Source organism: Apodemus sylvaticus, chromosome 18 (genome assembly GCF_947179515.1).
Source record: "Apodemus sylvaticus chromosome 18, mApoSyl1.1, whole genome shotgun sequence".
Classification (NCBI taxonomy): Eukaryota; Metazoa; Chordata; class Mammalia; order Rodentia; family Muridae; genus Apodemus; species Apodemus sylvaticus.
In genome coordinates, this window is record NC_067489.1 from 37,953,540 (window position 1) to 37,976,713 (window position 23,174).

General features: G+C 43.5%; 1 protein-coding gene across 2 annotated transcripts in view; it reads left to right on the forward strand.

The window, feature by feature from the left end:
* The first annotated feature begins 7,342 nt into the window (after positions 1-7,342).
* Positions 7,343-23,174, forward strand: part of Zdhhc2 (zinc finger DHHC-type palmitoyltransferase 2) — a 62,428-nt gene continuing 46,596 nt past the window's right edge. For both annotated transcript variants that reach the window (XM_052162351.1, XM_052162353.1), the window contains exon 1: positions 7,343-7,717. In XM_052162351.1, coding sequence (XP_052018311.1) covers positions 7,591-7,717 — 127 coding nt within the window. In that variant the 5' untranslated portion in view covers positions 7,343-7,590. The remainder of the gene's footprint in view (positions 7,718-23,174) is intronic.

Sequence of the window (23,174 nt, forward strand, 5' to 3'; positions counted from 1 at the left end):
CCCAGGGACTGAAAAATTTATCTTATTTAAATTTTGTCTTTTTGAAATCGAATTTGGGTAAGTGTGCACAGTTGGTGACTGCTTAGTGGGAAGTGCAGGTCTAAAGAATATACCTTGATGGGCTTGGTTCCTGTATTTATGTATTCCTGTTTCTCAGAGTACCTCTGTCTCTCAGCTGAATGGATCTAAAGTAGCCTGAGGCTGTAGCATATGCTACACATACCGTCATCTTATAATAATATACTTGGTAAAAATGAATTTTACTCATGTGTACTAACACACACACACACACAAACCTCTCCAAGCAATGACGTTGCTAAGCAACCTCAGAACCCACCTCCAACACTGATCTGCACTGACTGCCACACACACCCCTCTCTGCAAAACAGTATAAGGTTCTCGTCTCCTAACAACAATCAAACTTAGACACGTGTATTTCAGGTGTATCACAATAAGAATGGCAAGGCCTATCTGGCCTGAACTGGTTTGAGGTCCGTTTTCATTAAGAAAATCTGTGTCCTTCAAATGAGCTTTCTGTAAGAATGCACTCTTTACTACCTTATGCCTATGCATAATTGGGCATGCTTAAGACTAAAATCAAGTGCATTATGGGAAGGGCCATGTAGGGTAGGAAAAGATTATATATCTACCTAATCTACCTAATTGATCAATCAAAGTGAGGAGCTGCCCAAACTAGTAACAATCCCTTCCTTCCTTCCATTAAATAAAAAGACTGTAGCCCAGAGCCTTGAATACCTCACTTCTGTGGCCCCTGATAACATTTATATGTATGTGTAAACGTATGCATATGCATATGTGTACGTGTACATGTATATGTATATGATGTCTATGTGTATGTGTATGATATATATATAATGTCTATGTGTATGTGTATGATATATGTATATGATATATATGTATTGTATATGATATATGTTGGTATATATATATATATATAAAACTGTTTAATGTATTTTTAAAACATATGTATTATGTATGTGTATGTTCTCACACATGCATATTCTGCAGTGTGAGTATAGGGCAGAGGACAACTTAAAACCAGTGCTCTGCCTCTGCCACGTGAGCTCTGAGAACTGAACTCGGGTCTTCAGGCTTGCACGGAAGTGTTGTTACCCACTGAGGCGTCTGACCAACCCTGTGTACCACTTTAATCTGCACTTTGTTTCACATGGGATAAAGTTATCTGGCTACTTTTCCAAAAGAGTGTGAGTCTTGTTTCTCAGTTCTTTGGATGAAAGGCCACGAGCCTCGAATCACCCAGCCCAGACCTAAGTACTGGTAGCATACCCTTTCATAAACGGGACGCAGAACGACATTCAAACTCTGATGGAGGGAGGGCTGCTGAGATGGTTCAGTGGTTAAGAGCACTGACTGCTCTTCCAAAGGTCCTGAGGGCAAATCCCAGCAACCACATGGTGGCTCACAACCATCTGTAATGAGACCTGACTCCCTCTTCAACTACAGTGTACTTACATATAATACAGAAAGAAAGAAAGAAAGAAAGAAAGAAAGAAAGAAAGAAAGAAAGAAAGAAAGAAAGAAAGAAAGAAAGAAAGAAAGAGAGAGAGAAAGAAAGATAGATAGATAGATAGATAGATAGATAGATAGATAGATAGATAGATATTTGGAGACTAGACTTCCATTTTTAGATTTGTCAATGTTTTCACCCAATAGACCACACAGCAGGATCATCCTTAGAAAGAAATCCTATTTACACACAAAAAACAACAACAACAACAAAAAAAACCCAAAAAACAAAAAACCTCTGATGGAGCTGTAAACTTAAATAAAATCTAATTGATTCCACACCAAAAATATGTTTCTCTAGGAATATATAGAATTCCTATATATAGAATATATAGGAAAATATAGGAACCCTGAAGAATCAACAGGAAGACTGGATGGTCCAGCTTGAACCAGAACAAAGGCAACTGGCACATGGCCAAGATACTGGCACGGAAAAAAGCTCTGCCTAGAGTGCCCCTGCCGTCCTTGGCATTTCCTGGGGTCCGGTCCACCAGTCCACGGGGTTGTTGCCTTTCGTCAGTCTAGCGGCCTTTCACTGCCGGTTGGTGGCCACTCACACACAGCAGATTCTCCCATCAATCGTATGCCAGTGCTTTCCCCCCTAAAAACAAATGCATGTTGTCTCTTCTTTCATATTTGGAGACTAGACCTCCACACACGTGTGTGTGGATGCACATGCTGTAGAGGGGACTGTCTGGAGTGAGGAAAATTCCTAAGGAGGTGACGAGAAAGAAAGAAGTCGGATAGCGCAAGCAAATGTGTTAGAACAAAGCATGTTAGTGTGTTAGCAAAATGTCACAGTGAAACCCACTCTCTTGAATTCCAACTAACAAATTAATTTGAAAAATTATTTGTAAACTCTCCATGTTAGAGACGCTGACCCAGGAACAGGAATCCCTGCCTACCTTTGGGGTGAGTGAGCTCTGCTCTTTCCAGATTACATGAAGGAGAGGGTATCAGTATAAGCAAGAGCAATTATTTAAAAGAAAAATCCTTATTTTTGGATATCACTCTTCATATTGTACAACGGGAAAGAGAAGTCCAGGTGATTTCCGCTATTGAAAGATTACTTTTGCCTTTTTAAATTTCTATGTAAGATTAATATTTTCATTCATTAGCCACTAAATTATAATGTGAAATTCTATAATTATGGGTGGTTATAATTATGTGTAATTGATCATTAAGTTATAACTTATAATTGCTTTGGTTAAGTTAATGTTTCATGCTATTTAATCTGTGAAGAAAATGCCAAGACCCCAGCACTGCTTAGTACACTCCTGCCCCCTAGTGGGCAGACACGTTAATGAGTCCACAGAAATTCTAGCGAGCTTGATGGGGGGAACTGACCAGTTTGCCCCCATATTTATATTTGTCAATGTTTTCACTCAATAGACCACACCGCAGGATCATTCTTAGACCGTGGAAGTGATCTTTAAGTCTATGCAATGAATTCCAGAACAACTGAAAACAACTTTTGAGAGCCAGGGTGTTTTTTTCTATATCAACATCTAGGTACTGTTTCAAACCTGTGCTCCCCAAAACAAGATCCTTCTCTAAGACTACTTTCCTTTTACATGTGTCTGGAAATATCATGTTTGATGTATGTATTTCTTTTCTCACAGTGAATATTTCTGCCACCGTCCTAGCTCGAGTTTCTATTGATACAATGGAACACCATGTCCAAAACCAAGTCGGGAGGAAAGGGCTTATTTATTTTTGCTTACATTTTCACATCACAGTACATCACCGAAGGACTTCAGGTGTAGGAGTTAGGTCTGGTCCTTCCTCCCAGCCCTATGCTCCCAGAAATAAGACTCAGACTCAAAATATATTTACAAATATCCTGGCCATATAGCTAGGGTCTTCTCTGACTAGATCCTAACTTAAAAGAAGCCATTAATCTAACCTACATTCTGTCAAGGGGCTGGGGTTACCTGCACTCAAGTACCATGCGGCCATCTTGTCACATCATCCAGAGGAAGCTCCTTCCCTGGCTCTATCCCAGAATTCTTTCTGCCTCCTGGATATTCCGCCTCCTGTTTCCCACCTAAGCTATAGACATCAGTTTTATCATTGACAGTACCAGGTCCATATAGACACAAAATATTTTCTTTATAGTCAGGACAAAACCCCAAAAGGTCCGGAGAGACATGCTGGAGCTGATGCAAAGGCCATGGAGAAATGTTGCTTCCTGGCTCACTCCTCAAAGCTTTCTCAGCCTCTTTGTTACAGGACTCAGGACCTCCAGGCCAGGGATGGCCCTACCGACAGTTGGCTGGCCCCTCTCCCCATCAATCACTAATTAAGAAAATGCTCTACAGGCTTCCCTAAAACCTTAACCTTATGGACAAATTTCTTTTTCTTTTCTTTTCTTTTTTTTTAAAGATGTATTTATTGTTATAAATAAGCACGCTATAGCTGTCTTCAGACGCACCAGAAGAAAGCATCAGATTTCATTACGGATGGTTGTGAGCCACCTTGTGGTTGCTGGGATTTGAACTCAGGACCTTCAGAAGAGCAGCCGGTGCTCTTAACCACTGAGCCATCTCTCCAGCCCATGGACAAATTTCTTAACTGAGGTTCTCTTCTGCTGGATGACTCTAGATTGTGTTAGGTTGACCTAAAACCAGCCACCACAGCTACTTACCAAGATGCACTTGGCCTTGGAGTCATCAAGACCCTGTGTTGCTGGTTCAGCCTCCCACTCCCCAAACTGATCATCTCCATTTAAGGAAACTATAAAAAGATAGTCTTTCCACAACGAGAAGGTCATCAATAAATGAAAATCAGCTTCGTTACTTCCTATCGTCACAACAGGAGATAGGTATTCATTGTGTCATACCACAGACAATCAATTTTTCACACATTATAATAAAATTCATAATATACTTCAAAAGACATTCTCTTACTGCACTCGCCAAGTGATTTCTGGGCATGGTGTGGCGGGGTGGTTTCTTGGTACTTACTTTTTTTAAATATTTATTTATTTATTTATTTATTTATTTATTTATTGGTTGGTTTTTCGAGTCAGGGTTTCTCTGTGTATCCTTGGCTGTCCTGGAGCTCACTCTGTAGACCAGGCTGGCCTTGAACTCAGAAATCTGCCTGCCTCTGCCTCCCAAGTGCTGGGAGTAAAGGAGTGCACCACCACCACCCAGCTGTACTTACTTTTCAAGAGACTGGGCAGAGTTCAGCCTAGATGTGGGAGCTGAAGCAAGACTGGGAGATTTAAGGGCAAACAAGCTGGAGTCGAGGTCTGGGGACTGAAGGACTGGGGTGGGGGTGGGGATGGGGGTGGGGGTGGGGGGTACTGGGATCCAGAGCGAACGATGATCAAGAGTCTTCCCTACAACCAAGATCTGATCACGGCAATCATTTAGTTTTAACAGAGAATGCCTGAGATGTATGTACAATTTCACAAACTTGGAGTGAGCGGAGACTCCAGGAGATGCTTTGCTGGGATGGGCCTACGGCCATTTGAACTAGGATAGACAGGGTCTCCTCGAAAACAAAATTTTCCCTCACCTCTTTCTGGAAGACTTTATCCACCCACAGTTCCTTGTCATCTTTTTATAAAGATAACTAAAAATTAGAGCTGAAACTTACGCAGCTCTGTGGAGAATACGTTTCCGGTGAGTGGTGCCCAGCCTTCAGACCATTTTCCTGTTGAAAGGCTGGCTGGTCCTGAGAATGAAAGTTCTCCTTACAGGCTCGTGAAAGCCTGCTGTCTGTCTAGCACGGGCTCACGGACCAAAGAGCTTGCATTCATGTATGTGGCTTTCCGCCTGTCCAATTAGAGGCCGGGCAGAGATAAATCCTGTCATTGTGTGGCTTCAGACTTGATTCTTCCTGCCTTCCTGTGCTAGACAGTTTCTGAGATGACAGTTAACCGTGGTACCCCTAGTGCGGCAAAGAGTTGAAAATCCTTCACAAATATCATAAATGTGAACAACGGGTGTTTTAGTAATAAAGTGTGATAATTAAGTAATAAAATACGGCCTATAAACCCACAAACAGCTTATATTGAAAGCCGGGAAGAAGGATTGCTCCTCCTGGCCAGACCTCAAGCCCTGAGAGACTGTGGAGGGTGGCATGGGTGTCATCCGGTATCTGAAGGGCACAGTGACACAGTCTCCAGAACTCCCAGGATTGGGGGTGGGGTCGACCTCATCTTCGCCAGCAGCTACAGGGTGTCTCAGTTCTGATACAGGAATCACAGTTCCTCCCTGTTGGTCTCATTATTTTATGACCTGGAAGTTGGTAGAGCATATGAACCCACTGGTTCAAACATGCTAAGCATGCGCAGTATGGGGGGGGGGAGCTAGCCCCTCTTGATTCCTTATTCTAATCTGGTTGAGATCTGACGCCGATTTCTACGGGAGGAGCTAAGGATAGCAAGGAAGTTCTGTTTTCATTCTAGTCCGCCCTAGAGAATATCCAAACAGAATAAAACATCACAGCAAAATAAAGTGACTCACTGGCTTAGAACATTTCAGTGCCTTAAAGTCCCTCATGAGGCTGACTACTATTTCATGTGTACTTTTGAAAGCAGATGAGCGAGGTTGTTCCTGCATTGATGCGGTAGCTGTTTCAGGGACATTGGCTTGATATTTAACCCAGTCTTAGGAAGATAGTTGAAAAGCCAGGGGGGACTTAATTGGAGCTGGGTTTCTATAGTTCAGTATTCTTATCACGTTTGTCAACTAATTCTACCCAATACGGTTGTGTAGAGTAAATATAGTATTCATCAATGATATCTGGTACCTGTTACACATACTAATTGTTTATATAACGGGAGGGGGTAATCTCAGAAACGTGTATCTTCATCCATTCACCAACAATGAACTGTGTGATGTTCGCTCTAACTACAATTAGGATCCCTTCCAGTGGTTTTGGCAACCGCTTTGAAAATCTTCTATATGCTAAATTTAGAATCGCTCTCACAATCAAAAACAGTCAGGCTAGATAGGATGGGAAAGAATGCAGAGAAGGAATCACTTGACTCTTGGGAGATGGGAGCTGTAAACTTTACTCTTAAAATCACTAGACAATTTCACACAAAAAAGAATCTTCTCTCAGCAAAGATCTGCCATGCCTAACTCTAGTTACTGTCAAAGGATTCACAACATAAAATACCACTTGCTCCCTCTGGCTATGGCCTCTGGCAACCCTCTTTGGTGGCGATGTGGGCACCTAGGTAGGCGTTCTCATGGCCAAACACCATTATTTCGCTGGTCTGTTCTGGAAACCGACCTCACTTTGACTACTCTCAGCCAGTTTACTGGCATGCACAAGTTAAAGCTAGAATTGTCCTGGCAGGATGCAGGGATGCCGGCCTGGGCGCCTAAGGGCTTAGTGGCACAGTCCTCTCTGGGCCTGGCAAGTGAGGAGTGGGATAGCAGCTGGCTGGAGTCCCAGGGAGACTGTTCATCCCTCCCACGCGCGACTCTGAGCAGCTTGTCCCCCTCCGATCCGGGTGCGCGCCCTGGGAGTGGCTTGCGGCTATGGAGGGTGATCCAGAGCGAGAGTCAATTCTCATTACAGTCCCCGCGATCCAGGGCCAAGTGCAGGGGCGGGAGGGACAAGGTGGACACCGGGTCGCCACCGCGAGTGCCCCAGCGGTGGCCCGCGGCAAGGGCGCACGGGTGGTCGAGAGTCCAGGGGCGCAGTGGGAGTCCGAGCCGAGAATCCCTGCACCCCAGGGCTCAGCCCGCCGCGCAGTGGGAGGCGGCGAGGCGGGGACCGGGCGGGGACCAGGCGGGGGCGGAGCGGAGCTTCCCGCCGCCTCGTCGCCTTCCTCCTCCCGCCTCCCCTCCCTGAGCCGCCGCCTCAGCCCGACTGAGCAGCGGGAGTCCGCGGTGCCCGCTCGCCGCCGCGGGATGGGGAGCTAGCGCCACGGCGGCCGCGGTGGCCGCAGCACAGCCAGCCGCCGCCCCCGGGCCTGTCCCGCCGGGTGCTCCGGGAGCCCCTGGCCCGGCCCCGAGCCAGGCCCGCGGGCGGCGGCGGCGGCGGCGGAGCTGGGCAGGTGTATGCGGCTGGAAGATGGCGCCCTCGGGCCCGGGCGGTGTGAGGCGGCGGTGCCGGCGGGTGCTCTACTGGATCCCGGTGGTGTTCATCAGCTTGCTGCTGGGCTGGTCCTACTATGCCTACGCTATCCAGCTGTGCATAGGTGAGTGGGTGCCAGAGTCCCGAACCCCAAACACGCAGTTCCCTCGCCGTCCCGGGACTGCTGCCCGGCTCCGCGATTGCTTCCACCCCGTGCATCCGCTGGGCTCTCCCCACCTTACCGCACTCCCGGGGCACTTCCCAAGACCTGCTTGCCCGCCACCCTACACCTCTGTCCCCCTCCCGTCCCCCGCCCCCTCTCCACCCCCAAGCGGAGGTCAGCCAGCCTCCTGGAACCCTCGTTGCACCCTTGGCCTCCCCCTGGCAGCTTTTGGGTTACCGGGTCACCTCCACCCCAGGACGCACAGCCCAGAGTACACCCCGCTGCCTTTCACTCACCACTGCCACCCCAGCCACACCCTCTCGCTGGGCAGGACGGAACAGGGTCGGGGGTGGGGGGGGACCACTGTGGTCACTGAGGCCGGGAAGCTGCTCTGGAGGCCTGAGGACTGGAAGCTGGACCAGGAATCAGAGCTGCGCCAGACCCGCGAGGGGGAAATGCTGGCTTTAACCTCGGGTGCCAGAGCCAGCTTCTTTTCCAATGGATATAGACCCACTTTTAAGAAAATTGTGACAGTACTCACTAGCGTTGTAACAGCCTGTGTGCTTTGAGGGTTGATAATTAGACACTTTCTAATTCAAAAAGAAGCAAGAAGGGCAAGCCGCTAAGAAAGTATTTTTCCGAAGACCTGTGAGAAATACAGTTCTGTAGTTTAGATGCCGGCATCATCATAGAAAGTGGGGCGGGAAACCCATCATCTGAGGTTCGTAATACCCAGAGAGCCAAGTGGCCCCAGTCCAAGATAAAGCTTCTGAATTGGTGGGTGGGGCACTTTCAGCACTGAAGTTTTTTTTTTTTAAGGTTGATTATTCATAAGCAGGGAATAGAGTTATGAAGCTTAATGTAAACTTTCTGTTAGGAGGTTTCGTGAAAGCTGATGTGTGTTATCAGGAAGAAATGTTCGTACAGGGGATGACTCTTCCGCCAGCGACTTGTGACTATTTTGTCTGATGTTTACCCACTGAACTTACTAGTACTAGCCTTGGGTAGGACAAGGAGTGATCAGGGTTTGTTCCTTGAAGCTTTGCAACCTGAATAGTTTCAAAGCATTGAGCATGAAGTGCAAAACCTTATCTGAAGCCATCTTATCTCCAACGTTGATCCCGTGAGAAATGGAGCCTCACTTGGAGAGGCAATCATTTGGAGAAACGATAACACCAAAATAATTTTGACATAATTGCCAAGATCATTGAGCCTATCTTCCCATTTCGTATAGTTTTTAAATTTGCTATTATTCCTTTGTCGACTAGATTCAAAACAACATTTCAATCCCCAAGTAAGTGAATTTGTTTTGATTTAAAAATTTTAAAAGTAGTCCATTACTGACATCTTCCTGACCGTGCATATAAATATGTAATAAGTAATCATGTATATGTATAGGAAGAACGTTAAAGAAAGAAATTGAAGTTTCTGTGTTAACAGTTAATCTGTAAATAGGCTGCTTATTGATATCCACTGTATATGTTATGTAACTATCAGGAAACTTTGTAGTGTTTTATTCCTTTACCTCTGAGAAATAATCAACAGTATCATTTGTTGCAAAAGAGAAATGCCCTAGAAGGCCTTCACTATCAAAATAGGCCGCTTGTTCTTCATTATCACATTAAGCTAAGAAGCTTAGCCTGGCATAATAGCTGTGTCCATCAAGAGGATGCATTTGAAGGGACAGAAGGTTTCCTCCATCACAGATAGCACTTGCTCCATCAGAGGTTTTAATTTACTAAGCAGACAGATGATCAAGGAACTGCATAGAAAATTGCTATTATATTTGAACCATATTGTGCTTGTGTGTGTGTGTGTAGTCTTTGCTTATGTGCATGTGTGTGCAGATTTACTCTCCCATGCTGGCAAGCGTAGAAGCCAGAAGTCAGTATTGGGTATCTTCCTCAGTAATCCTCCAATTGCCCTTTGTGAGACATGTTCCCTCCCTGAAACTGGAGCTTACCTTTTTCCACTAGCCTGGCTGGCCAGCCAGCGCCCCCAGGGTGGACCCGTCTCCACTTACTAGAGCTGGCATTACAGGCCTGCCCTCGTCCAGGTTTTGGATGGGTCTGAGAGGGTTTGAACTCAGGACCTCACGCTTGTACAACGAGCACTTTACCCACTGAGCCATCCCCTCAGCCCCTGAGCCATACTTTATGTATCTTTTCATCATTTTAAAATAAGGTATCGATGCGATCCGAGTCATCCATTTCATAAGTGCCCATTAGACTTAGAAGGGCACGTTCCTAGGGGCCATGGCCTCTTACTGGTATTTACCTGGTAAGGCATTCTGCCATTCCTTGTCACTACTCACCTATGGTGACCAAAAGTGCCACAATTAAAACAATCAGAAAACAGATCATCACAAACAAGGAAATGGAAGCCCCCCCCCTCGCACCCCCATCCTCAAGCTGTTAGAAAGTAGTTTTAAATATTCTCATTGTCACAGAAACAAAGGACATGGGCATAACAAAATATCTAGATCCTAAAGACTAGAAGGCAAAATTCAAGGAGGTGAGTTTGCTTTGGGAGACTGGCAGATGTTCGCTGGTGTTCTCCCAAAGCCTTGCGCTCACCGTCTTGAGCTTGGTTGGCTGAGAAGTTGAGGTTAACAGTAGAGTTGCTCTCTAGGCACAGGGAAAGATGGCGGCCAGTGTGACTGGTGCACACAGCCAGCCTTCACTGCTTTTCCACCAACAAAGAAAATGAAGAGTGCCGGGCCCCCACCCCCGCCCTCACACCCATCCATCGCTTTCTGCCCTGCCCTGTGGGGATTTTTTTCTGTCCTCTTGGAAGTTGTTATTTACAATCACATTCTTCAACTTTCTCCTGTGAAATATTGGCCAGGGTTGGAACCAAAGGACAGGGAGGTCAAGGACTGAAAAGTGAGGAAGGGAACTCACACAATTCAGCAAGCAGGGTGGTTTACCCTGATCTTCCTTCCACAGCTGCTGTCAGCCAGTGATGACCCTGAATATAAATTACTCTATGCCCTTTGCTGAATGAACTGCAATTTAGGAGTAGTGCTTATCCTGGTATCCTTGGCAACCGGAGATAATGATGCTCATTACAGTTAGTTTCTATATTTAACGTGCATGTATGTGGGTCTCCAGGCATGTTCTCGGTGAGCATAATGTTTGTGTGGTGTTTGTATTTTACAAAAATAACTCATCTCTTGGGAACGTGTGCAGATCTGAAATATATGGGATGTAGAGGTAATGGAGGAGTCAAGTATGTCAGAAAAAATGCATCCAATTCTGACAATAAAAGACTAAATAGGGCTATTATACGGGTAATCATGTAGAATATGTTTATACGCTTTGCTAGTTAATAAAACTCCTTTCGATGCTTCTCTATCTCACACCTATCCATGTCCCTCTTCCTCCCGCTCTCATCCCCATCCCTGGCTTATTTTAGGCCATAACCATCTTTAATCTATTCAAATATTAGCTATAGCATCTTCTATACGGTCATATACATTCCAAGGGTTAACAAAGTATAAGAGTGTGTACTTAGGGTGCAAAATTAGAGGGGTAAGAGTGCCTGCAGCCTTGCATGTGGTTCAGGGGATATGCTGGACCCGATGTGTTTTTGCAGAGCCACCATGATAATTAGTATAGAAACATGCATGTTGAAGAAGGCAGTTAAACTGGTTCCTCTTAGGTGCTAACATTTAAAAATGGATTTACATGTTTTTTTAATACCCTTTGTCTTGTTATAAGCCCAGATTTACTAAAAGCTCCTAAGATTGTTATAAGAGATGAACACGTACATTTGCTGAACCGTTTTGGTGTCTTTTTTGCCTAAAATGTGTCCCTGCCATGATTTCACCTTGGGCATGCAGTCGTTCCTGGTGGTCGGGATCTCGGCCAGGACTTTCTTGGGTTTGGGGCCTTTTTTTTTTTTTAATGAAACGAAAGCCCAGGAGCCCACAGAGAGTGCGAAGGAGCCAAGAAACTTTGCTCAGAGCGGAGAGCTGGAATTGGTACGAGGCAGTAAGAGAACAAGGAGGTTACATGACTGGAGATGCGGAAGCGGAAGTGGCTGCTGCCTGGGCTCTCTCACAAAGTGTAAAGGAAGGAGGATCTGGTTAAGAAGGGGTGTGGTTTGTACGGTTCTCTATTTTGATTGGTTGATTAAGTAATCGGTTCTTCGATTGCACGTGTCCCATCCCACCACGCATCTGATTTAGGTTGTATGTTTGCCCTTTCATGCACATGCAAAACATGGCAAACAGGAGATAGTCTCTAAAGAGAACCTAGTCTAGCTTTATTATGTTCGCGAAACCAGCTCAGGCTGAATTAGCCTTTGAGGAAGAAAAATCTTATTCTATTTGGGGGGCAGGGAGGTGCATGTGCATGCAGCCTGATGTTGCTAGCAGGTTGCTAAGAGCATCCTTCAAAGAGCATTGCACAGCTCGAGAGGTTCACATTGGTAAGCGATATATATGCTCGTGTGGCCCAAGACAAGTGGGGTCCCAAGGTTTCTGAACCATCTCCTATGCTTTCCTGACTGTCTACCCGGAAGTTAGTACTAGTTATACACTCACAGTTCTGAGTTTCCTTGTGGTTTTCCTTAAGTCCTTGCACCCCATCATGGCAATTTCCAAAGCTTAGAGGTAGTTTAGGCCAGCCTCATCCTGATTGTGGAGTGAGAGTGGAATGTTGCAATCGTTAAAGGTTCTATGTCTGGGCCAGAGAGATGCCTCAGCGGTTAAGAGCACTGACTGCTGTTCTAGAGGTCCTGAGTTCAATTCCCAGCAACCCCATGGTGCCTCACAACCACCTTTAATGGAATCCAATGCCCTCTTCTATATGTACTCACATACATAAAATAAATAAATCTTTAAACAAAAATGTATATGTCCTTCCTGAAGTGTCCCAGAGTAGATGTCACCTGTGGATCGCTCTGGTCATGTGTTCTGTGGCTGAGGAAAGCAGTTCAGTTAGTGAGTGTTTGTGCTGTGCATGCATGAAGACACGAGTTTGATCCCCCGACACCCAGGCGAAAAACTGGCCACTGTAGGACACAGTAATCCCAGTGCAAGGAAAAGGGAGACAGGTGGCTCCCGGGAGGTCACTGGTTTGTCTGCTTGCTCTAACTGGTGAACTCGGTCTGTGAGAGAGACCCAGCCTCCAAGCAAAATAAAGAGCTAGTGAAAAATGACTTCCAAATATGCTTCCTGGGCTCTATATACTAGTACACATGCACACACACACACACACACACTCTCATACATATTCACATACTCTCTCTCTCTCTCTCTCTCTCTCTCTCTCTCTCTCTCTCTCTCTCTCACACACACACACACACACACACACACACACCTCAGCAATGATTGCAACCTATTATATTCCATTCTAGATGTTTAGAAATTTGAGGAAAGCAAGTGTGGTAATGCATGCCCAAAATCCATTACTGGAGACACGGAGTCAGGAGGCCTGTGAGCCAAGTCTAGCATGGGCAACCCACATCACTCTCTAAATAGGTGAGTATATAAATAAGACAATAAAAAACAGAATTAATCCACATATTTAGGGATCTATATAAGTGTATACTGACTCACTTTCTGTTCCTTAAAAAACAAACAAATATCCCCAAGGATAAAATATATCAGCTCTCATTTTAGATTCTGTTAAACTCTGTTCTTCCATGAGCCAGGCCCACTGAAATCTCAAGGACAGAGACCGGATAACCCTAAAGTACCTTCAAAAATGAAAATGCATTTAAGCCATGCAAAAAAATTATTATTATTGTCATTGGTAAACTTTCACTTTATAAGCCATTGAGGACCTTAATGTTGTCTGACTTTTAAGATCAGAGAGACGATTTAGGGATATAAATGTTACTATCCTTGAGTATCAGGACAATTTGACATGAAACAGAAGACATCTGTAAACAAAAAAAAGGAGAGACAGACATCCAGAGCATTTAATGCCGCTATACTTTAAAGTAACATGAATATACTCTGTGAGGATTTTTGTTGTTGCTGCTGTTGTTGTTGTTAAATATTTTTAAAATTAAGACCTTAACAAGTCTGAATCCAAATTCCAAATTCATAGTTTAAACTATGCTTCCAATTCTGGATTCCTGCTACCTTCTAACTTTGATATAATGGCTCAAGGCAGAGTAAGACGGGGAAGGAAAACGGCCTGCTCTGTTCTTGGTTCTACTGACGTGTCAGACAGAGCATTCTTTGTCTTTTGATTTGCAGGATAATATGGTTAGGTTTTAAAAAAGAAAAAAAACCCTGGAAATCCCACAAGTAAGGCAGTTGACATTTTTAACATGCTAAGTAGTTGTCTTAATAGTTCAAGTGTAAAATAGTTCAAGTGTAAAATGAACTAATTTATCTGTAATTTCTTTTTCTAGTTGGTAACTTTTTTTAAATTTTCTATATTTTTTGTTTACATTGCAGATGCTTTCCCCTTTCCTGGTTCCCCCCTCCCCATATGTCCCAGAAGCCCTCTTCCCTTATCTGCGATTTTTAATTGACCTTCAATCTTTTGATATGAGGGCATCCAACCAAAAAAACGCAAATAAAGGTGACAAGAAGAGCTAGCCATCAGAATTCAGTTTTAATTAAGCTGTCTAGAAGTCTGCTTCTAGACTCTCCCTGGGATTGTCATCCATATCATAACATTTCCCCAAGTGTCTCCCATTACCAGAAGCTGAAAGGCAAGTTCTCTAAATCAAGTTAAACTTCTTCTGGGAAAGATGTGTGTGCTTGTGTGTGTGTGTGTGTGTGTGTGCGCGCGTGCGCGCGCGCCCTCACAAAGGTTACAAAAGAGACATCATTGTCTAAAGCTGAGGGAGGTTCGACCATTGAACCCTGGTCACCTGGCAAGCATTTTCTTCTGCAGAGATTATTTGCAGAACTTAATATTATTCATAAAAATAAAAAAAAAAAAGAAAAATTATGGGCTGGGACACCCAGACCAGCCTCCTTCGGCTTGGACAGGAGGAAAGGGTGCCGTCTTTCTTTTGTTAGCTCCACCCACAGGTGTTAGGGTGACAGAAATGGACTATGGACCTGCCAGGAAGCCGTAAATTGATCAGTGGAGCTGCATGAAAGGATAATCAATAGAGAAGGTGAAAAGATGCATAGAAAGCTCATAGGCAGTTAACTCACGACTGTGTGGACCACATCTGCATATCTCACAGATCAGGACCAGATGCCTTCTGCTCCTGCTGTGAAACTGGAGTGGTGGTTCGACTTCCGTGTGGCTTCGCACAGACCTACGTTTGCTCCACCCCCATTTAGTCTGTGAAACTTGACAGAATCTCACGTATGCGCTTCACGGAACCCAGGGGAAGACTGAAGAAGAATGTAGCTTAGAAAATTCACAGAAGCCAAGAGAAGATGGACGGAGCAGAGCTAGCGATACTCTGAAGGAGCCACTGCCTTGGAGAGCCGCTCTCAGATCTGAGGTGTGTGTATGGCGATGCTGCTGTGCCCGCAGTAAAAATGGTCCCAGCCTTAAAGGCTTGCGCACCAACCACAAGCCGAGCTGTGGATTTCGTTCGCTGCCGAGGAGAAAGGAAAAGTGGATCGAGAAACAAAAGCATTTGGTCTTGTTTGACTTTTGTGCTGAGACCACTAACACACAAAACTAAAAAGCAGACAAAATTTCTCAGATATAAATATATATGGTATGTGTTAAGATGAGCTTGCAATGAAATATTTTTTATTGGCTTTTATTTTATTTGTTTTATTTTTTAATCTTCTGGAAATATTGTGATTTTCCTTCTCAGAAAGATGGAATGTGGGTGTGCTTACATGATTAGTGGTAGAATATTTGCCTAGCTTATGTGCAATCCTGAGTTCAGTCTCCATCACCACACAGACACACACACACACACACAAACACCACCATATAACACATTACACACATACCATACCACACATCTCACACACACACACACACACACACACACACATACACTATACCACACCCACAGACATGATACCACACACCAAACCACATCACACACAGACACACACACATACCACACCACACATTGGACACACACACACTCACACAGACATCATACCACACACCACACACAATACACATACAATCCCATACCACACCACATATCACACACACACACTACACCATATACACAGACATCATACCACACCATACACACATCACACACACAACACCACCCCACACACAACACCACCCCACACACAGACACACAATATCACATCACATACCATACTACACTATACATATACATATCATACCACACACCACACTTCACTACACACACACAAACATATACACACACACAAGAAAGAGATAGAGAGGCAGAGAGACTTACACATAAAGAGAACATACAGAGAAAGAGAGAAATAGCCCCAGAGACACACATGGAGAGCTGCACTGTATAATTTGTCCTGTGGAGTCCATGCGTTTTGACAGTTGGATCATTTCTCCCAGCTTTCCTTTCCTTACCGTCTACAATGACTGTAGAGATAATTGTCGTCGTTAGCTTGAAAATGATAAATGAGAATGTGACAGAGATTCCTCATGCTGTCTGCTGGTTGAAGCAATATTCCAAAGGTGGTTAGAAAGACACGTTTTATGTGTGGAGTTCCATTATTACTATTTAGAAATATTAACGAGAGTTTGTCACAAAAACATAGTGTCATTGACTGGGGTTTTTGATACTCCATTTGAAAACCTGTTGGAAAATGTGCTTCTGATTTCTTTAAGGGGACTTTATATATTTTGATTTTTACATTCAGATTCTAACAGTGGAAAGGTATACGTTATCACAGCAGGCAGTAGGGCAAGGGTAGTGTAAAGTAGACAGTTGCTTCAATTGTTCTGTGCTCCCCCCTCCTCCCTCTCTTTCTCTCTCCCTCCCTTCCTCCCTCCCTCCCTCCCCCCCCTCCTTCCCTCCTTCCCTTCCCTTTGTAATAGACTCTGCTATGTAAGTGAGCCTGTTTTTAAGGTCTTTGCTCCTTCCTCAGCCTCCCAAATCCTGGGATTAAAAGTGTGTGCTATCAGACCCCACTGTTTTAATTTCCTAAGAACCATATGAGAGCAGTAAACCAGAGATAATTCTTGACAATACCCCTTGCCAAAGTAAGCCACATTTTTTGCCACAAATACGTGGCCTTTTCTTAATTTGACTTTTCATCTGACTGGGACTCTTAAACTGAATTTATAATGCTAGTGCTTGGAAGTGCTACAAAATCCATATTTAATTTTAATTATTATTTATTACTTGAAAGTTTCATACACACATACAATGTGTCTTGGTCCTATACACCGCTACCCCATCTCCCTCTTCAACCCCACCTGGGAATCTCCTCATCATATTTCCCTTTCCAGCATCCTTCCTCCAACACCCATTTTTGTCTGAGAGAGACTCTTGAGGCAAAATCAGTGTGGCGTGTGTCATCTTATCGTTTCTCTGAACACTTCTGTTCATTTCTGACACACTGTTAACTACATTTCAGAATGTAAACGAGGCGCCTGCATCCACCGCTGGGCTAAATTCTTTGCTAATGCCTCTCCCTGGTGTCTGGAGATATTTTTCCCATGTGGACTGTACAATTAATTACTTGTTAATGGTCCCTTTGGCTTTCATCACTATTGTTGTGATTGAGGAGTAAGATGCCCTCAAGGAATCTGTCAATCAAATAACCCTAACCAACAGGCAAAAACCCTTGTTATATGCCCTTTAAAACAAATTGTATGCTATCTAGAAAGCAAAAAATGGTGTTGAATCAGTTTTAAGTCTCCAAGATCATCTTACAATAGATATAAGATTTGTATGAAGACTTCGTGCGTATCTCTGGTGATTCAGTGAAATCGTTCTCTTTTGCTTTCTAGCGTGCAGCTAAAATTACACTTTTTCTTGTGCATTTTGTACAAAAAGAAAAAAATATACGTTTTCACTGCATTTGAAGTGTGTTTTGGGAATGAAGTGACTTTAAACCCAGACTAGGGACTTTGTGGTACAGCACATGCTTAGCATGTCTGAAACCTGTTTTCCCCAACACTAAAACAAATGAAAAAAATCCAGACTGGGTTATGTCCCTGATCCCCTGGCTATGTCCCCGATTCCTTTGGGAGCCCTTGGGTTATCTCAGTCTCCAAGAGGTGTGTAGCTGAATCTGCAGAGTGTCTTTCCACTGGATTTGTAGAGATGGTGTGATTCAAATTCTGTCTGTAGTGTACGTGTAATTCCCATCAGAGGTACTTGGGTGGGAGAGGCAGCGTGCTGAAAATCAGTTGGCTGAGCTGCACTGAGAGATGCCGGATCTGCATGGAGGCAAAAAAACAACTTCAGTTATGAAGCTCCAACTGGTAGTCACAAGGTTACTCTGAATCACAGGACTAACCTGTGATCCAGTTTATCACTAAGTGGCAGCCCCATGTGACATGCATTAGGAAAAAAGGCTGTCAGGGATTTACATACTTAACCCTGACTACTGATTATCCAGGGCTTCTCCAGGGAGGCCAAGGAACAAGAGAAGAGGAAGGGCAGAGACCAGTTTGTCTTCATCAAGACTTTCATCATAACACATTTTTCATGAAATACAGTTAGTTTCAAAACTGGATACATTTTAAAAACTAAGATGCACAGAACTGAGAACTATATCTTAGCCAGAGCAGAGGAGATGGTATCGATTCACTACAGAGTCCTCTTCAACTAAGACTCCTCTTCCCAAACAGCACAGGCTTGGAGCTCACATGCTTACCCTGTAAGAAGTTATTTCAAAATCTAAGGATCGAAGGCATTTCAAGCATCCATAAATTTTGAACAGTTTTAATTTATTCATTCAAACATCTATTGATTGGTCTTTGTCTTAGTTAGGGTTTTTATAGCTGTCATAAAACATGATGACCAAAAAAAAAAATAATAACAAACCTTGGAGAAGAAAAGGTTTATTCAGTTTATACATCCAGATAATAGTCCATCACTGAGGGGACTGAAGGGGGGGGTGAAGCTAGAGGCAGGAAGTGAAGCAGAGACCATGGGGGAGAGCTGCCTACTGGCTTGCTCCTTATGGCTTGCTCTGCCTGTTTTCTTATAGATCCCAAGACCACCTGCGCAGGCATGGGACCACCCACATCTACCTGGGCCATCGCCAATCAATCATTCACCAAGACCACATCCCCACAGACTTGTAGTTAGGCCAATCTAATGAAGGCATATTCTCAACTAAGACTCCTCTTCCCAGATTATGTCTAGGCTCTGTTAAGTTGACAAAAGTCAAACAACACAGGCTTGAAGCTCACACAGAAAGTGGAGAAGAGAGGACAGGTAAATGATTATGTAATCTGTTAGAGGGTCATGGTGTCAAGAACAAAAGGACCGGCAGGATTGGCTGCTAGGCATATAGCACCAGCACTTGGGACTGCAGACAGGCAGAGTGAGTACTCAAGGCCAGGCTAGGCAACTTGGCAAGAGCCTGTCTCAAGACAACAGCACCAACCTCCACCTCCACACACCCAAACAACAACAGCAGCAGCAACAACAGCAGCAGGAACAGCAACAACCAACCAAGAGCATTGAGAATGCAGGAGGTCCCCATTACAGATAAGATGGAAGGACACACAGGGACTAAAGCCAGAAGATAAGTTTGTCAGGCAGAGGGAAAGATGTGTCCAATGCTCCAAAGCAGGATCGTTCAACTCTTGACCTCTGGAAAGGAAATACTGAAGAACCTCGTGGCAGTGACCATGTCTGGCATGTGCGTAGTGGTGGTACTCTTTCCTGTGAGAAAAACAATCTACTCATTTTTAGGAATGAATAAATGTGTGAGGAATAGCATCTGAGTTTAATTGTGCCCGTTGGGTTGAGTTGACATTCAAAGCAAATAATATGGAATCCTCCATGAAAAGCTCTACTTTTATTATTTGACCATTTACAGTCATCAACAGGCTTATATTAGTATTTATTTATGCATACTTATGCACATACTTTTAGGGTTGCAAATAACTAATTTTTCCCATCTGGACTTTGAGTGTGTAACAAGGAATTAGGTGAGTTAACTATAGATATTATTTGAGAATTGATAGGATGATACAGTATAATAGAATGTATGTATAATAATAATTACTCTTCAGACTGGGTAAATTATATGAACCACTATACCTATAAAATAAGATGTACTTGCAGGAAGCACATAGACTGAGTAGGTATTGTCCAGACACCTGCCTCTTTTTTTTTTTTTTTTTTTGGTGGTCCTTGGATAACTAAATCGTCCTTTAAAAATATTAAAATTGTTACTCTCTTTAGGTTTTGAAAATGACTGTTTAAAGTATGTTTCAATTCCCTCCTTCCTCGCTCCACCCGTCTTAAGAATGTGCTGAACATAATTTATTTCCTATTGACTGGCAAAGGTCACAGGGGAGCGGGAATTGCTGCTTTGTCCGGGCATTCTTTTGATTCTCTGAGAACTTGGGCAGAGTCATGAATGGGCCACTTCACCAGAGGAGATGCCTGGCTGCCTTCTCTGCTTATCACTCTGGGATTTATCCCAGGGTAAGAGAGAACACTTCAGCTGCAGTTCAATATTAACTTATTGGTGGATGGAAATAGACTCTGGAATAGGTGGGTTTTGCTTTTCCTGTGGTACAGGATAACATAAAAACCCACTGTTTCAATCATTTTAAAGTGCACGGTTCAGTGGTAGTCTGTACATGTGAATTACTGTACCAATAACTAATATCTCTCTCTAGGGTTAATTCCCAAGTTAAATTTCTGTACCCATTAAATAATAACAATCCCGCCCTTGGCAATCACCATTCAACTTTCTGACTGGGAGTCTGACCATTCTAAGAATTTACCTCCTATGACAGGAAATGTGATATTTGACCTTCTGTTGCTGGTTTACTTCATTAGTGTAATGTCGTCAAAACTCATCCACATTGTAGCATGGGGCTCAGGCATATTATCCATGTCTGTGTGTATACCACCTTCTGTTTGTCAGTGGGTGTTTGAGTTAAACTTGTACTCTGGCTATTGTGACTAATGCTACATCAACAGTGTGTACAAACCCCTATTTGCATCCTAGGTTTAAATTCTTTGGGGTTTTCTAGGAATGGAATTCCTTAATAACACAGTCATTCTCTGCCACTTTTTTAAGGATCTCTGTACAGGTTTTCCAAGGAAGGTAATTTGGGTGGAAAATTATTCCAGAGGTGCTTATAATAAGTGTCCAAGTGTAAACATCTCCTGGAACATCCAGAAATGTTCAGGACTCCCAATCTTGCCCTTTCATGGTTTAGCAGCAAATTCTTGGACAGCGAGTTGTGAATAGTCTCACCTTGCCTTCGTTACTGGGTTGTATCCCCTCATGAGAATGCTGGTTATTGGGCATGCTCAAGGCAGAAAGCATAATTGCTGTCTCTTTGCCATGATAGTGGGTAAGCAGGAGTTGGTGGAGAAAAGTGTGGAATCAGTGCACTTAAATTAACACCGTGTGCACATAGTGGATTAACACCATGGTTGTAGATCCTGATCCCAAACCCAGGGACTAAACATAATTCATGAATGAATGAATGAATGAATGAATAACAAACTTTCTATAGTGCTTGTGGGCTGAAGATACTGGAAACCCAAAGTGAAAATCTATCCCAGCAGGGTATAGATTAAGCAAAAGATGAAATTCAGTTCAAAGATTGATAATTGCTCTCTTAAAAACAATTTGATAACTTCCAGCAAATATTAAGGAATATATCCAGTGTGAAACCTGGTGCTTTTGCATACTATTGCCCTGTTCTGCTGTATTAACCACAGTCCTTCATCTGTGTATTGAACTAATGATAGAAAACCTGCTCTGATTTCAAGTGTATGTTCCTTGTTTACAGTAGTGGCTTCCAGGTAGACTGTGCTAACCCTGTAGGGCAATAATTCATAGCATAAGGGGTACAATCTGCTATAATTGGGAAGGGACAGGCATTGCATAGTGCAGGACAGAACCAAAGAATGTTCATATAATACACCAAACAGAAGGGATATGGAAGGACTTTGTGACCCTATGACAGAGAGCTTTCCAAAAACATTCATGATTCTCAGTGGCTCAGCATTGAAGATTAAGCCAGTGCATAGCCTGAGTCCCTTGATGTTTAGCAGAAGCTGTGACCCAGTGCTATAACTGTGGCAGTTTCTGAGGGTACTAGCATTTCACGTCATACTTTATCTCCTCAAGCGCAGCCTTGTAAATTCTGTTCTAGTGAGTACCATAAACACAGTGTTGGAATTATAGCCTCGTGTAGCTCTTTTCTCTGGAGAGCTGTGGAGGGGTACCTGAGTGTCAAATACCTTTTATGAACCTAGAAATATTGGTTTAATTTTAAACTATGTTGTGTATATTCTTCAGTTGTAAATACTCCGCATGATGGCTGCTAGCCTGGGGTGAGGGTAGTTTTGGATAAGTACTGTTTCTTCCTCTTAATGTATAAAGCAATCAATGTTTGGTAGTGAGAAAGAAGAAAAATCACATATTTAGTCCTCTGTGACAATTGTTACATACTAGATAATGAAAAACTGATGTGATGACATTCAAAAAATATGACAAAAATTGTTTCTAACTGTTCGTATACTTTTCAAAAGAGATAAAATAATTAAAATACGAGTAGATTATTTTACTTGTTAACAATATATACATGTGGTGGTTTTAATGAAAATGGATCCCATAAGTTCCTAGGTTTGACTACATGGTCCCCAGTTGGTGGAAGTGTTTAAGGAGGATTTGGAGGTGTGGCTTTATTGGAGGAGGTGTGTCACTGAGGCAGGCTTTGAGGTTTCAAAGGCCCATGCCATTTCTGGTTAGTCTGTCTATCCTTGTGCTTATATATCAAGATCTAAGCTCTCAGCTACTGCTCAGGCCCATGCCTGATCATGCTTCCCACGAAGATGGCCATAGGCCCACCCTCTGAAACTGTAGCCCCTAACAAACACTTTCTTCCCTAAGTTGCCTAGGACATGGTATTCTATGACAGCAATATAAAAGTAACATAGACAGTGTGCACGTGTAAATACAAATGACACTGAGCAGCTACACGGGGCAGTGTGAGAGGCATGATCCTTCCAGCTATGACAATTTAGTTCTAATAAAGAAATACCTCAGGATATAGATTCCTTTTGACTTTCCAGCTTATCACGTGGGAAACCAGCTGTAATGGGGGAGAGCTCGGCTTCTACCATACAGCCCATGGTTCATAGAACTGTCTCATGGCCTCTCTGTTTTTTTTTTTCCTTAAGGGACAAATATTTGAGATTGAGAAGGAGGAGGAAGAGTTGGAATCAAAAAGGTTTCATGATCATTTGAGCTTGGAGTTGAGTTGTAACCACATGTAGAACATGAGTAGTCCTAGAACTGTATGCAGGGTAAACAAGGCACAGTGAAGTCAACATGACTTGTTGGCACTGGGAAGCTTGT